At 37.9% G+C, this 17111-nt stretch overlaps 1 protein-coding gene and 1 non-coding gene across 2 annotated transcripts in view; both read right to left on the reverse strand.

Annotated features, from left to right (window-relative positions):
- The window catches only part of Fbxo3 (F-box protein 3), a 39124-nt gene that overhangs the window by 12079 nt on the left and 9934 nt on the right, over nucleotides 1-17111 (reverse strand). The window contains exons 4-8 of the mRNA XM_008851679.3: nucleotides 10252-10366; nucleotides 8077-8281; nucleotides 6918-6963; nucleotides 1438-1522; nucleotides 494-616 (exon numbers count right to left, since the gene is read on the reverse strand). Coding sequence (XP_008849901.1) covers nucleotides 494-616; nucleotides 1438-1522; nucleotides 6918-6963; nucleotides 8077-8281; nucleotides 10252-10366 — 574 coding nt within the window. The remainder of the gene's footprint in view (nucleotides 1-493; nucleotides 617-1437; nucleotides 1523-6917; nucleotides 6964-8076; nucleotides 8282-10251; nucleotides 10367-17111) is intronic.
- LOC115067502 lies at nucleotides 13253-13392 on the reverse strand. The gene has a single exon (XR_003846914.1).

Consider the following 17111-nt stretch of genomic DNA (forward strand, 5'->3'; position numbering starts at 1 on the left):
AAATAAAATATTTTAAAAAATAAATACAATTCAAAAAAAAAATTTTAAGTATGCATTTTAGGGCTAGGGTTGTACTTCAGTGATATCAGTCCTTCCCTAACATGCACAAAGCTCTTGGTTTGATCCCCAGAACCAAAAAACAAAACAAAGGCTCTAAACTGCACTTTACCTATATCAAATGAGACAACAGGAACACAGCCACAGGATATATGCTGCATTAACTGAAAGGTGACACTTACAGTTCAGATATAAAACAGCCCCAAGAGCTCATCTATTGAAGGCTTGGTTCCTTCTCTCCTTCCTGCCTGCCATGAAGTGAGCAGCTCTGCATTATTCTACTTCTGTGATGCTCTGCTTCACAACACTTGGGCCCAGAAATGACAGAGCCATGGGCTGAAGCCTCTGAAACTATAAGCCAAAATAAAACTGCCTTCTTTAAATTTGATTTACCAGGTATTTTGACTACCACAGTAGCTCTACTTAAAATTCTCACCTGATACGGTATGTGAAGAAATAGTGAGGTGGGTGTACTGAGCTGAGTTCTGGCAGAAATGATGTGGATACTGAAACTGTAATATCTCCAGTTGTTGCTACACACTCTGGATCATGAATATATCTAGTAAGTAAAAAAAAATTAAACAACATTTAAGAGAATCCACTAACTTCAATTTTAAAGATATGATCTATAATACCTTAAAATTAAAAAGTTAAATCATATTTAATACAGTCCTACTAAACTGAGAAGAATATTATAAATATATTGGGCTGGTAACTCTGGTTCAGTAAAAACAGCAATCAAGGATCAATGGTGATTCAAACAACTGATCAGTAATCAGTTTAAAAACTAATTTCTCTTAGTAAAATTTAAGACTTCTGAAAACCTACCTACACTTGCTAAATGGTAGCTATGGATAATAAAAAATGAGTAAGACTGTAAATACACTGAGCCTCTTATCCACAATTAATATATTGTTCCCACTGCTAATCTAGACATGCTTAATATATAATTAATCTATTATTTCTGCCATGAAGGCTACTATGAACTCGTATCACCTGTGATCACATCTAATGCTAACTGCCACATCTGAAAGTTCTATTTAGAAAGAATAAATGCTTATTAGAAATTAGTACTTGCTTACTTGCTATTCATAATAAATCTATTACCTTTTATTTTTCACGAAGAAAAATTATATAGTTACTATAAAGCCATAGTTTCTAAATGAAAATGAGCTCTTCATCTTGATTCTTGAAGATAAGAAAAAATACTGGTTGATTAAATGTTTTGATGTTCTGGCTTTAAAGTGAGAATAAAATTGTGAGATATAAGATTATGAAAGGGTATGTTATTAACTTTCTAGAGAAATTTCATCTCATAATTTATGGTAACTTTTTTTCTGATTTATAGTCATTTCAATCCAAAACACACCAAATGAATACCTGAAAATTTGGTCTCTGATGATAGGGAAACCACCTGATACAACATTGTTGACATAGGACGTAAACCAGTCAGTAAAAGTAGCACCTATAAACCAAGAAGGGGAAAAATAAGTAAAAGAAAAAAAATCTACAGAGAAAACAATTATACTTTCACTATGCTTAAGGTGTGATTCCAAAACTAGAAATGTGTAGATATAATTCTGTTCATTATCTAACAGGCCAACTTCTTTTCTCAATTTTTATTTAGTGTAAATGTGGTATATGCATGTAGTATGTGCTCATCTGTGTGCATCTGTACACTGTTGTGCACACACATGTAGAAGGCAGAAAGTTGCGTCCCTGCTCCACTACTCTCCACCTTATTCCTCTGAGACAGGGCTGTTCACTGAATCTGGAGCTAAACTGGCATCCAGCAAACTCCAGCAATCCTCCCGTCTTTGCTCTCCAAAGTACCAGGATTATAGGCACATGCCACAGCCACATCCGGCTTTTTTGTGGCTGGGCTGGGATCTGAGGTCAGATCCTAATACTTGAACAGCAAGTGCTCTTACCCAGTGAACCGTCTCTCCAGCCCTTCTATTTTCAATGCTACTTGCATTGTTTCCATGGCATTCTCTACCACCATTCTCCCCAGCCCCTGCCCAACTCTTGGTAGGAAATCCTGTAGCTACTTCATCTCTTTTTTGGTTTGTTTGGAGTTTTTTTTCACACTCATAATTGGTTCTGGTATAGTTATAAAAAACCTATCTATTGATTTCTAAAGCATGCAGAACAAAGGAGATAGTTGTATCTAGGTAGAAACTTTTAAGTATTAGGCACCTATTCTCAGATGATCAAGGCTCACCTAGACACATCCTGATTCATGCACAAAATGCTAGCACAAACAGGGTCAGTATAGACATTGGCCAGGGACATGACATTGTGGACTTCCAAGCATCAGGTCAATATCAAAATGGTCTAGTTGCTCAGTACTATAGATTTGGTTGCACAGTAGCCCTCCAATTCAAAGCAGAAAAGAATTATTGGAATAGTCCAGTTCAGTCTATTTGTCCATGATGTAAATAGATCAATGACAAATATTTAGATGAATTAAGCATAACCTACTAGGTAATACAATATAACTATCAGACCCAATTATCTATTGTTAATACAGTTTAATGCCTAGCATATATTACCACCTTAGTTAATGCTATTCAATGAATTTCTTTATAGTTTGGTTTCAATTAACCAGTTCTTTATTCTGCCACATTGAGTATCAAATGCTGAATTTACATCATTTACTAATTATGCTCTTTAAGGGAACACTAGAAGACATAATTTGGCTTTTATCTAAAAATATAAAGCTTTAAAAGTTTAAAGCTAACTGAGAGAAGGTATTAATAAAGTAGTCAGCTCATATCTAGCTATGGCCCATACTTTTAAAAAAATTTTATTATTTTTATTTTCTTTGTATGAGTGTATTTCCTGTAGAGTTAAGTGCACCCATGTTGTACAGTGCCCACGGAGGTCAGAAGGGGGTGTCAGATCCCCTAGAACAGGAGTTATGAATGGTTAACCAGAAGATTTTTCTTTTTAATTTTAAATTTTATTAATTTCATTCTATCTGTATGAGTGTAGTGTCTGTATGTATGCAAGTGTAAGTGTGTCATGCAATGCCCACAGAGCTTAGAAAAAGGAGTCAGATTCCCTGGAACTAGAGTTACAAATGGTTGTTAGCCACCATGTGGGAGCTGGGAATCAAACCCAGGTCCTCAGAAAAGCAATCAGTGCTCTTAACCACTGAGCCATCTCTCCAGTCCCCACAGGTGCACTTACATACACACAGGCAAAATATGTATACACTAAAAGTTAATGAAGTAGATAAGCCCATTCTTTTTCTACTATTTATTAGATACTGTTGTATTTTTTAAAACTCTTTAAATCTTTTATTTTCTTTTTGTTTATTTGTTCATTTTATTTTTGAAGACAGGGTCACATGTTGCCTGGAATGGCCAAAAATTCTGTATGTAGGTAAAGATGACTTTGAACTCTTCTTGATCCTCCTGCCTCCATCTCTGAAATGCTAGGACAACAGGCATGCACCACCACACTTGGCTACAAGTCTTTAATATTTTCATCTGACTACTGTGTTTTTTTTTTATTATTTTTATTTTATGTGTATGCGTGTATTGCCTGCATGTAGGTTAGTTAAGTGTACCCGTGTCATGCAATGCCTGTGGAGGTCAGAAGAGGCTGTCGGATCCCCTGGAACTGGAGTTATGGACAGTTGTTAGCTGCCATGTGGGTGCTGGGATTCAAACCCCGGGTCTTCTGCAAGAACCACCAGTGTTCTTAACTGCTGAGCCATCTCTCCAGCCCCAACTACTGTATTTTTTAAATTACTAGTCATCTTTTATTCACTTTGAATAGGATTTTTGAGGAGTCTATGAATCACATCATTAAATTCATAGAAGTGCCACATCCAAAAAAAGGGGGTTATTTATTTTTAAATGAATTTCTTGCATGTAATTATTTTCTTCTCATCTTTTTTTATTATCTTATTTTTCATGTATTTTTACTCTATGTTTTTAAAACTATTAATTTCATTGGGTGGTTTTCAAAAATCACTTTGTATAATTTGTAGAATAAAAAAATGTTACACAAGAAAAACTTCTTATAGTTTGAAAAACTGGCATGGTATACTTCAATGTACTTTATTATAATATGTACCAAAGTATGTCTTCAAGTGAGGACAGAATAGGCTGCACTCACAAAACTCATCTGAGCAGAGCTTCTAGTTTTCTTAAATAGCTTTCTATTAATAGAGCACTGAACATACCAGGCATAGGGGCACATGCCTTTAGTCACAGCACTCAGGAGGCAGACAGGCAGATCTCTGAATTCAAGGCCAGCCTGGACTACATGGGAGTACTAAGCTAATCAGGGACATACAGTGAGACCCCGTCTTAAAACAAAAACAAAAACCCAGAATATACCAGATGTCTTCTTGAATGTTACCCAAACCCCAAGAACTGAAACCCAAGACACAATTTACAAGTTTCCAAGGTATTTTACCTTGTAAGTAACCCCATGTTTGAAAGGCTCTTTGATAGTTCTAGGGTTTTATCAAGGTACCTAAAGACAGCTTCTTTTTTGTCTTTTATCCCAGTACTAACTTCCCACCTCATCTATTCTTACTGTATTTCACATCTTTTGTTTGCTTTCCTATTCTAGAAGTTTCAGTTTCTAAGATATTGCTGCAATAATGTGGTTTATTCTGTATCAAATCAGACTAGCATGAAACTAAAAGAAACTCAGAGCCTAGCAGCAGCTTTCCTTATTGATCAGGCAGCTGTTACCTTAGAGAGTAGCAGTGCTAGGCTAGAGCTGTGATAGTCAGCTCTGAAAATGTGCTGTTAACAAGATGCCAATGAAAGCAGTAAGCAAGGACTTGACATTCTGACAGTGCTCAACTTAGGAAACAAGAGACTGAATGAGTCAGAATGAGTTGAAAGCTAAGGCATAAATTTAAAAGCTTTTGTAATTCAGGCAGTGGTACGATCTTTTTGGATATTGTGAAGTATATCACAAACCTAGACTGTGTCACAGTATGAAACAAATGGATATTCTCTGTTCAAGGTCCAATTACAAGATAAAATTAAATACCAACAGCTTAGCCAGCAAAGCCTCTTTAACTATTATTTGTTTTTATTTAATGCCGGAGATTGAACCTGGGCCTTGCACATGCCAACCCAATGCTATACTCTATAGCCTAACACCTTCTATACTATTAATATATGAGGAGGGGACTGGAGAGATGGTCCAGAAGTTAAGAATACTGTCTGCTCTTGCTCCCAGCACCTACACAGTAGCTAACAACTGTCTGTAACTCCAGCTCTAGGGAATCCAACACTCTTTTTCTGGCCTCCAAGGGCAATGCACAACACAGGTGCACTTACATGTAGGCAAAATACTTATACATATAAGTATTAATTAATTTAAAAATAACTAGAGAAGATGTTTATGTGTCAGAAATGCCATTAAAAAAAAGCAGAGGGATATGCAGGAAGCTTCTGTTAGGGGAGCAAAATCTAAGCAATATAAGACTAGATGAACAGCAAAAGTGTGAGCTGTACGTGCATACCAACTAAAGAGCTCTCAAATTTCTAAGAAGGGGTTGGAGAGATGGCTCAGTGGTTAAGAGCAACCAGCTATTCTTGTGGAGGACCCAGCACCCACATGGTGGCTAACAACCAGTTAACTCCAACCAGTTAACTCCTGGAACTGTAACTCCAGTTTCAAGGGACCTGATGCCCTCTTCTGACCTCCATGGGCATTGCATGACATGGGTGCACTTACATACATGTAGGCAATCTATCTATGCACATAAAATAATTTTTTTTTAATGTATAAGAAATACCTTCATTGCTGGGCATAGTGGCACATGCCTTTAACCCCAGCACTTGGGAGGCAGAGGTAGGCAGATCCTCTGTGAGATAGAAAGCAGCCTAGTCTACATAGTGAGCTCCAAGCCAGCTGAGGCTACAGGGAGATCCTGTCTCAAAACAAAAACAAAAAACAAAAAATCTTCTAATGCCAAGGAGTTTATGCAGCACATAATTTATACTTATCTTAAAGACTAGTACTTCTCAAGTCTCTAGTTTGACTTGTATTTTGCTACAGCATTAGCAGCAAATGAGAAAAATCACTTTATACAACTGTATCTCCAATTATATGTCAATATGTTCAATGGAAAGTGCATGAAGTATGCATATGTTAAGGGAACTGTATGAGTTAGCTTTAACTGTCTTAACAGCCTAGAGCCACCTGAGAAGGGAGCCTCAGTTGATGGATTTCCCAAATCGGACTGGCCTGTGAACATGGTCTTATTAATTGATGTAGGAGGGCCGAGCCCACTGTGGGCAGCACCATTCTCTGGGTAGGTGATCTTAAACTTTATAAGAAAGCTAGCTAAGCCTAAGCCTGCCAGCAAGTAGGCCAGCATAGAGTTCCTCCATGGTTTGTGCTTCAAGTTTTTGCTTGAGTTTCTGCCCTGACTTCTCTCAGAGATGGACTATAATCTGTAAGCTGAAATAAACTCCTCCCCTAAGTTGCTCACCCTTTTGCTAATTCATCGAGTCTCATCTTGCTTAGATTACTCACTTCATTCAACAGAGTTGCTTTTTGGCAGGGTACCCTATCACAGCATCAGAAAAGTAATACAGGAACTATATACACAGAGCAATTCTATGTACCTCACTTTAAATAACCAGAAACACAAGACTGCATAGGATATGTTTTTGTTTTTTTTCCCCAAGCTTAGACAAAACTCAAAGCAAGCACAAGAACTGTTCCAATGCAAGAGAGAACCTAGAAAGTCTTTTTAAGAAATCCAAGTATAAAACTGTCAGTTGTTGGAGCAATCAAAGTTTTACCAATTCATTTTCTTTCCTTTTTAAACCAGGAGAAAGAAGGGTAAAAGACTATTCTTTTTCTCCTACCTATGATAAACATGTCAATAGCAGCAGGATTCCGAGCCATTTGGTCCTACATGAGAAAAAAAAATTTAATTGACACAAATACATTTCTTGTTCTTATTACCTAGATCTTCTCCTAAACAAGGCAAACTAGATAAAAATAATTTAGATGGTATAATCAATATTCATATCAGTTCCTACTATTATAATTTCTATGTTTAGGCTTCTATAAAATTTTGGGGGAAAAAAAAAACCAGGCACTACTCAATAAAATAAAAATATATAGTATCTGACACAGCTTTAGCTATCAACTTGACACAAACCTGGAGTCACCTGGGAAGGGGGAACCTCAACTGAAGAATTGCTCAGATCAGACTGGCCTGTGGCCATGTCTATAAGGCATTTTCTTAACTCTTAATTGATATAGGAGGGCCCAGCCAACTGTAGGTGGTGCTGACTCTATGCAGGTAGGCCTGGACTGTATAAGAGCGAGCTCTGGACATCAGAGCTCGATGCACACAGAAGGCCACAACTGGCCAAGTTTTGGAGAATAAGAAAACGAACAATGCTATTCCTATTAAAACAAATCAAGAAAATATCCTTCGAGAATATAATTAGGAACTTGAAGTAATAAATATACGGCTTGTTATCATAGTAGAAAGGGATTTGGATTTAGTCAAGAGACCTGAACAATTCTAGGATATTCAAAAAGATAAAATCTTCATGTTATGAGCCAGGCGTGGTGGCACACGCCTTTAATCCCAGCACTCGGGAGGCAGAAGCAGGCGGATCTCTGTGAGTTCAAGGCCAGCCTGGTCTACATAGTGAGTTCCTGGACAGCTGGGGCTACAGGGAGACCCTGTCTCAAAAAGACCAAAAAAAAAAAAAAAAAAAAAAAATCTACATGTTATAATTGACTACTTCAACAACTTCCTCATTAGTTTTTTTATACTTAAAATGCCTTAACATGAATCAGAGTGTTCCATCTAAACATGTAATAGTTTTTCCAATGGTAAAACTTTATTTTGGTATTCCATACCACTATATTAGACTATTAGCTCTCTAGTTAATTATAATGTATAATACTTTGAACCTATTTTGTATCTGAAAGTATCTAATATATACATTTATATTATCATCAGAGTACATACCAAAGCCACAATCAAACACACTTCAGACTTACTGGACACTGGTAGAAAACTTCATTTTTGTTTCGGCCCTCTGCAGCCTCCACTGCTATATACTGACTCAAGCCAGTATGTATGCAGAATGTTAAAGGGAGACAGTATTTCAGTCCCTGTCTCTGCTGGAATCCACCTGCAGCAGTATCAACGTCTAATAAATCTTCAGAACGATAGTGATTTGATAGAGCCATACTTCCCAACAACCTGAGGAGAATACAGACTCAAAAATGTTAAGATCAAAACCAAAAAATAATGTCAAAGAGCTTGTGTTTCATCTTTTTTTTGTTAAGAGATGGTCTCACTATGTGTCCCTAGCTGGCCTGGAATCTGCTATGTAGATCAGAATGGCCTCAAATTCAGCATTCTACTTGCGTCTGCCACCAGAGTGAGATTAAAAGCATATGCCACCATGTCTAGGTGTTTCATCTTTTTTAAAATTTTCACTTTAAAGCCAGGCCTGGTGGTGCACACTTTTAATCCCAGCACTCGGGAGGCAGAGACAGGCAGATCTCTGTGAGCTCAGGTCAGCCTGGTCGACATAGTGAATTCCAGGCCAGCTGGGGATACAGGGAGACCCTGTCTCAAAAAAGACCAAAAAAATTATTTTATGTGTATGAGTGTTTTGCCTGCACATTTGTAAGTGCACCTGTGCATGCAATACCTGTGGAGGCCAGAAGAGAACATGAGATCATGAGATTCCCCTGGGACTGGAGTTGTTGATGGTTGTTAGCTGCCATGTGGGTGCTGGGAACTGAACTTGGGTCTTCTGTAAGAACAACCAATGCTTTTAACCATTGAGCTATCTTTCCAGCCTATTTCAACTATTAAAATTTTTTTGTTATTTTTATTTGTGTGTACTGCCTGCATGTATGTAAGTGCCCCCATGTAGTGCAATGCCCGCAGAGGTCAGAAAAGGGCATTAGATCCTCTGGAATTGGAGTTATGGATAGCTGTTAGCTGCCATGTGGGTACTGGGAACCAAACCTGGGTCCTCTGCAACTGCAGTCAGTGCTCTTAACCACTGAATCACCTCTCCAGCCCCTGTTTAATCATTTTGATGGATAATTTCACACTGATTATTTTCTTTTTGTTTTTGTTTTAAACAGGGTCTTGCTATGCTGGCTTCAAACTTGAGGCAGTCCTCCTGCCTCAGCCTCCAGAACACTAGGCATTAATTAGCATGTTTATTCTAACCAAGGATATCAAAACCACTAAAATGACTATATATCAAAATTCACTCTTTTGATCAGAAAGACTTTGGCCTAATTTAAAAATCAAATGTCTAAGCCAGGTGTGGTGGCACAAGCCTATAGTCCCAGCACTTGGGAGGCAGAGGCAGGCAGATCTCTGTGAGTTCCAGGCCAGCCTGGTCTACATAGCGAGTTCCAGGCCAGCTGGGGCTACAAGGAGCCCCTGTTTCAAAAAGACCAAAATAATAGATAGATAGATAGATAGATAGATAGATAGATAGATAGATAGATAGATAGATAAAAATTTAAAAAGCAAATGTCTATCTAAATGCCAGTATTTTTAGAAGAAATATAATTTTACTGCTTTTAAGCAACTTATGCTTAGTGTGGTGGCATGCCTGTAATCCTTATGCCTGGCATAAGGATTGCTGCAAGATTAAGGCTAGCCTATATTACACAGTGAATTCTAGGCCAGCCTGGGCTAGAATAACCCTGATTTTTGTTTTTTAATTTATGTGTATGAGTGTATTGCCTACATGTGTGTAAGGGCACTTGTGTCCCGCAATGCCTGCAGAGGTCAGAAGAAGGCATCGGATTCCTCTAGAACTGGACTTAACAGCTGTTCGCCACCATGTGGGTGCTAGGAATCGAACCTGGGTAGGTAGGATTTGTATCAAGCTCCTGAAACAATTTACCTGGCCTATAATGGTAAATATGTTAAGCAGTCTTAACATTAAATTATACTTATCCCCCGCCCCATATTCCCAACAACATTTCACTGTAATCACAAAAATGTGTTGGTAGAAAAGATGTTTTTATGATATATATTTATTTGGGTAAAATCTAACCTGTACGTTTTATCTTATGGATTACTATAAGGAAGAGGGAATTCCTATATTTTAAGAGTAACTATGAATAAAATGGACTTTCATTCTAGAAAACAACTTCCATTATTAAAAATTACTAAAGTATCAAATGTCTTACCCAGGAACCACTAGCTTCTGTCCATTGTGGATCCGGTATGAACATCGATAATCATCAGGAAGCTTGCAACCAATCTGAGCTTCTACAGCATCTAGGTCTTCCTCACGAGCACCGTCTATAAATGCATACCAAAGACAGAACTGTGAGCACACAATGAGCTGTCAATCTAGTAATCCTGCTGACAACCCATGGAACAGTCTTAGAGCAAGTGAATTTTGTTCAAAATATATTGCTAAAATATAGGGAAATCGTTGGAAAATTTAATTTGAAGCATTGACCAAAGTCCTTGGTTTCCTCTCAACAGGGAAAATACTGGCACAAGGTAAAATATGGAAAGAAGCACCAATGAAATGAAATGCACAGCACTTTTTTTTTTTTTTTTTTTTTTTTTTTTTGGAAAAAGGGTCTCCTTGTCGCTCCAGCTGGCCTGGAACTTGCTATGTAGACCAGGCTGACCTCAAACTCACAGAGACCTGGCTGCTTCTGCCTCTAGAGTGCTAAAATTAAAGGTGTGGGCCACCATACCCAGCTACTACACTTTTTTTTTTTTTACATTGTAACACACACCTTAGGATAGATCTCATTCTTTTAAACCTAATATATTCATATGGCTTTGTTTATTAAAGAATTTATTTATAAACAGCTGTCACTCTAGAGTTGTAATGTAGTTCCTTTGTTGGAAATATAGATGTAGATTCATGCTGTGAGACCACTTGAATCTTATTTGTATATTTGTCAACTTGGCCTGCATTCTCGCTGTCAGAAGGAGGAAGAAACTAACAAACAATAAGAAAAAGGACCCATTCAGATTGCAACAAGAATTCTGAAGACATCAAAGAAAAATTAAAACAAACCACCACCATTGCCAAAAATAAAAATAAAGTCCATGTAGTAGCTAAGTATGGCAGTACCTGACTGTAACCCTAGTACTTCGTAGGCTGAGGGAGGAGGAGCGAGAATGCAAGGTGGACTCAAAAAAGCAAAAACAGAAACAATAAACAAAAACATAAGAGGCCAATCAGACTTCTGAAACCACCTTGTTTTTAAGCAACTGCCAAATCCAAAAGAAAACAAGAGGCCAAGGAGCTGGGCCAACCTTTAGATAAGACATCAGGATAGGAAAAAAACGAGGGTTCAGAGTCCACAAAGGAGAAATGTACCTGATTAAAAAAAGAAACACACTTTTGACTAGTGCACAGAAAGTCAAATCCTAAAAAAAAGTGAACTGAAAATAGACTAGTTCCCATAGACTAAAAGCCTAGCTTTTCCAATCATATCAACCCCAGACTGAATTATGGTGATCCACCCACTGACTGACAGCTAGCCAAAAGCATAAGTAAATCCCTAGGAGAAAAAAAATACTACCTTAAGACTCAAGTAATACCTGGCACTCACTCAAAAGAACTAAGCCTGGGGGAGGGGATGGGGGGGATGTGGATGGGGAGGGGGGTCTAAATTTGATTAAAAACTGTATGAAATGCACAAAAACTCAATAAAAAATATTTTCAAAAAAAGAACTACCTCAATAGAAGAACAGACTAAAGAACAAGAGCCAGGTGTGGCAACCATGACTATAACCCTAGCAGTTTTTAAGACTATTAAATATTAAAAATAAAAAAATATGAGGGGCTGCTCAGGTGTGGCTTAAAGATGGAACATTTGCCTCCTGTGCATAGAGACCTGGGTTGGAGCCCAAGCACCTACCCTCAAAAAAAGGGTCCATAAAAGGGAGGTGATTAAAGTACTCTAAGGCTCATTCAATTGTCCAGGAAGTGGTAAATATACTAAATTACATTAGGCTTTAATAAATCAAAGATGCATACATTAATCTCTACTGCGATCACTAAAAAGGAAATATTAAGGGAAGGAAATGGAATAAAACATAATTAAGAATGTAAAAAAGAACAGTGAGCAGGATTAAATGACATGTTTAAGTTCAAATATACTAAAATAAGTAAATATCAATAAGCCACATAATCTAATGAAAAGACAGACCAGATAAAAAACGAAGAGCTCAGAAGGGTGCAGTTCAGGGATAGAGAACAAATATTTAGAATATATGAGGCCCTAGGTTCAATAGTAGCATGAAACGAGTTCACAAAATTGTATGTAAAAGATACTTCATGGGGGCTAGAGAGATGGCTCAGTGGTTAAGAGCACTGGCTGCTCTTACAGAGGAACTGGATTCAGTTCCCAGCACTCACATGGTGGCTAACAACCATCCATAACTCCGGCTTCAGGGGAATTCCACATGCTCTTTTGACTTCTGCAGGTACTGCATGATGCGGGTGCACTTACATGCATGCTGGCAATACACTCATACATATAAAAAAATAAAAATGTTTTTATTTTATGTGTATGAATGTAAAGCCGGCATGTGTGTAAGTGCACCCATGTTGTGCAATGTCAGTGGTGGTCAGAAGAGGGCGTTGGATCCCCTGGAACTGGAGTAACAAAGGCTGTTAACTGCCATAGGGATGTGGGAATCGAACCCAGGTCCTCTGCAAGAGCAGCCAGTGCTCTTAACCACTGAGACATCTCTCTAGTCCAAAATAAAATATTTTTTTAAAAGACACTTCATAATATAGACATAGAAAAGAAAGTTAGAATGGCTCTTCTAAAATCACATGAGACTTTAAGACAGTTTCCTTAGAGCTAATGGAAGACTTTCATAATTACAAAACAGTTAAATTCACTGTATAAGTATAAATTTTGTGCACCTAAATAACAAGTACACACACACACATACACACACACACACACACACACACACGTATGTATAAACACACATACACATTTTTTTCCTCTTAAGGTTTCGAGTATACTACAAGGCGGCAGTAGGTGGGGCAGTGAAGTACTACCTACAGCCTAAAATATAGTATCAGAGCTAAAATGGCAAAATAATATATCTATAAGCACAGGTATGCTTTAATTTTCCACTGCTACAGTATTAGCAGCTTAAAATAAACATTCATTTGCATTTGTTTGCTTATTTGCAAGTAATTGTGAGGCTAGGACGGTCCAGGCAAGGCTCCTTGCTTCAAAACCTCTCCCATACAGGTAGACACCTGGCCCCTCTACTCTAGGCTCAGCTGAGTAAGGGTGGAGTAGGCTGAGTCCACCCTCCAGGAAACTGAGCCAGGACACTTATTTATTCTGTTTCTATAAAAGTCTAGGCATGACTTTACTGGATTCTTTATTCAGATCACAATGTTAAAATCATGGCTGCTAGCCCATCTTACATATATTTTGCCTTGGATCCTCATCTAAGCCCATTGATTATCTATAGTATTCAACTCCTTGCATTTTTACCAATGAGGTCTTCGGTGTCATTTCCTACCACACATCCTTCTCTGCAACATACCAGTTTGCTTATTCAAAGTCAACAGGCAAAACACATTATGAATCTCTCTGCCCTCTTATAGGCCCAGTTGCTTTTAAGAGCTTACTTGATTAAGGCAGACCTATTCAAGAGAATTTCCCCTTTGATTAACAAATTCAAATCATTTGGGACTTGATTTATATCTGCAAAATTTTTTCACCATTCTTAAATAATAGAGCTTAATATGGGCATGAAAACAATTTTATCCACATTCACTGCCTATACTCAAGGAGACAGAACTCTTGCAAATTGAGGTCTTCAGAGGTTAGAGGCAGCAGGGGTACAGCTCCCACTCTCTTAACCTCAGCCTTGGGATACAGCCGGAGGGGGGAGAAAGAGAGAGAGAGGGGAGAGAGAGAGAGAGAAAGAGAGAGAGAGAAAGAGACCCTGTCCCAAAATAAATTAAAAACCAAGAAAGTAAAAATCAGGATCTGGGGAGATGGCTCAGTTGAGAACTGCTTACTGTACAAACATGGGAGTTCAGATCCCTAGTATCCAGATACAAAGCCAGGTGTGGCACAGCACCTATAATCCCAGCACTGGGGAAGCAGAGATAGAAGATTCCTGGGGCGAGAGAGAAAGAGACCCTGTCCCAAAATAAATTAAAAACCAAGAAAGTAAAAATCAGGATCTGGGGAGATGGCTCAGTTGAGAACTGCTTACTGTACAAACATGGGAGTTCAGATCCCTAGTATCCAGATACAAAGCCAGGTGTGGCACAGCACCTATAATCCCAGCACTGGGGAAGCAGAGATAGAAGATTCCTGGGGCTTGCTGGCCAGCCCAGTCTAGCCCAATCTGTGAGCTTCAGGTTCAGTGAAAGACTCAACCTCAAAAAATGGGTGGAAAACAATTAAGGAAGATACCCAACATCGACCTCTGGCCTCCATATACACTTGCATGTAAAAGGAACACATCTATATACATACACAAAAAATTTTAAAAACCTGTAAGATAAGCTAATATGCTTAGAAGTAATTTTATAAATGCAAATGTATTAGTGTGTTAAAAAAGAAATCCTGGAAAATTTATAACCTAAGTAATCATCTCAAGTCAAGAAGGGGGAAAATCCTAGTAAACTCAAAGATGTCAAAGAAATTAATGAAATAAAAATATAAAGTAAGCCAGGTATGGTAGCAACACACCTTTAATCCCAGCACTAGGGAGGCAGAGGCAGGTGGATCTCTGTGAGTTTGAGGCCAGCCTGCTCTACATATTGCGTTCCAGGCCAGCTGGGGATACTGGGAGACCTTACCTCACAAAGACCAAATATGTATATGTGTGTGTGTGTGTGTGTGTGTGTGTGTGTGTGTGGTGTGTGTGTGTGTGTGTCTGTGTATTAAATACAGTAAAAAGGACTGAAAAAAATACAGTAAAGAGGACTTTGAAAATATTTGATTAGTCCTTACCTAGCAAAACAGATAAGAAAATGATAACTAATATCAGAATAACCAATATCAGAAATGAAAAGTGGTATCACTACAGATTTACTAAGCATTAAAAAGATATTATAAATGTAAAAAATTTGAAAACATAATTTCCTAGACAATTTATCAAAATAGAGAGCCTTGTCTTATATTAAAGATACTGAATCCTTAATTAAAAACCTTCCCATAATGAACTCCAAAGCTGAATGGCTTGCTGACATAGTCTACCAATCATTTAAACAATAGGACCAAGCTTACATAAACTCTTCTAGAGAACAGAAAAGGAAGTAATATTTCCTGACTTGTGTACAAGGTCAGCATTATCTTGATAACAAAATCCGATACACTGCAAGAAAGGAAAATTACAGGCCAAACTCTCTCAAAATGTGAAAATTCCAATAGTAGTAGATCCAATCATATATGTGTGTATTATGGATGGATCGATGGATATAGATAATGTATTATGCTAAAATAAGTTCATTCCAGGAATGTAAAGCTGGTTTCATATTTGGAAAATCAATAAAGGTAATCCACCACACTAACAGAATGGAGGAGAAAAATCACATGACAATCATAAGGCACACCAGACTATGGCTAAAAATCCAATTGTCGATTTAAAACACAAAAACAGGGGCTGGAGAGATGGCTCAGTGGTTAAGAACACTGGTTGTTCTTGCAGAAGACCCGGTTTGAATCCCAGCCACCCACATGGCAGCTAACAACTGTCTTTAACTCCAGTCCCAGGAGATCCAACAGCCTCTTCTGACCTCCATGGGCACTTACCTACATGCAGGCAATACATGCATACATATAAAATAAAAATAAATAAAATTAAAAACAACAACACAGAAACAAAAATTCTATTCACAAACTAGAATTCAAAGGGACTTCCTCCAATTTGGTAAAGAATATATACCTGTGCTGGATAGCTTTAGTGTCACTTTTGTGTTCTGATAAATGTCTTCCAGTATTACTAGGAATAACTGAACAAGAGTTCCATAGAACTCTCTGAATCATTTGCATCTTTCCTGCAAATCTGAATTACTCTTAAAAATTTTACTTTTAAAAAAGAAAAATTTTAGGAGCTTGGAAGATGCCTCAGTCAGTAAAAAGCTTGGTGTGCAAGCATGAGGGCCTGAGCTTGGATCCCTGGCACACATGTAAAAGTCAGGCGCTGAATTGCATGTCTGTAATCCCAGCATTGGGGGGAGAGGGGGGCAGAGACAGACAGATGCCTGGAGCTAGCTGGCCAGCCCACCTAGCTGAATCAGTGAGCTCCAGGTTCAAGTGAGATACTATCTCAAAAAAGTAGGGGTGGGGGGAGTGGATGGGGAGGGAGTATAAAAATGATTAAGGTGTTTTGTAGGAAATGCACAAAAATTCAACGAAAGTATACATAAAAAATTAAAAAGTTAAGTGAAGGAAGACCCTGGCATCGTCCTCTGGTGTGTATACACACACACAGGTACACATACACATACCACACTCATACACAAAAGAAATTCTTTAAAAAGAAAGTTTAATAGAAAAGGAACCGGGCTGATAAGAGGCCTATGTAGTATGTTGCATAAGGAAAGAAACTAACATTTGTATGTTTTGTGCTACATGTTACATTATTTAACACCTAAGATTAAGAATCCAAGAATTTCTTGGAGACAGAAAAGTAAAAACAAACATAATTAACAAAAAGTGAGATGTAAGGAAACATATGTTTGCAACACAGTAAAAGCAAGACTGAAAGAGGCATTCCACACAGGGCTTTTAGCTTGGCTCTGCTTCTTGCAGGTTATCTCATCTCTTTGACCTTGCTTTCTCCTCTGCAAGAAAAAGGGATAACAGCACCTACCCGAGAGACTTACAGGAAGGACTAAATAAAACTTCATGTGCTTATTTAGTGAAGCATTTTACTAGTATTCAATAAATATTCATCCATTTTTCCCTCCCTAGCATACTCATGAGGAGGTAGTGAAAGGTTATCAGAAGCCAAGATTAGATTTTATCTTTGTCACTTACTAGCTATTGGACCTCACTGGGTCACCTACACTTTTCTG

Source organism: Nannospalax galili, unplaced genomic scaffold (genome assembly GCF_000622305.1).
Source record: "Nannospalax galili isolate Female #2095 unplaced genomic scaffold, S.galili_v1.0 scaffold11, whole genome shotgun sequence".
In the NCBI taxonomy this organism is placed as follows: domain Eukaryota; kingdom Metazoa; phylum Chordata; class Mammalia; order Rodentia; family Spalacidae; genus Nannospalax; species Nannospalax galili.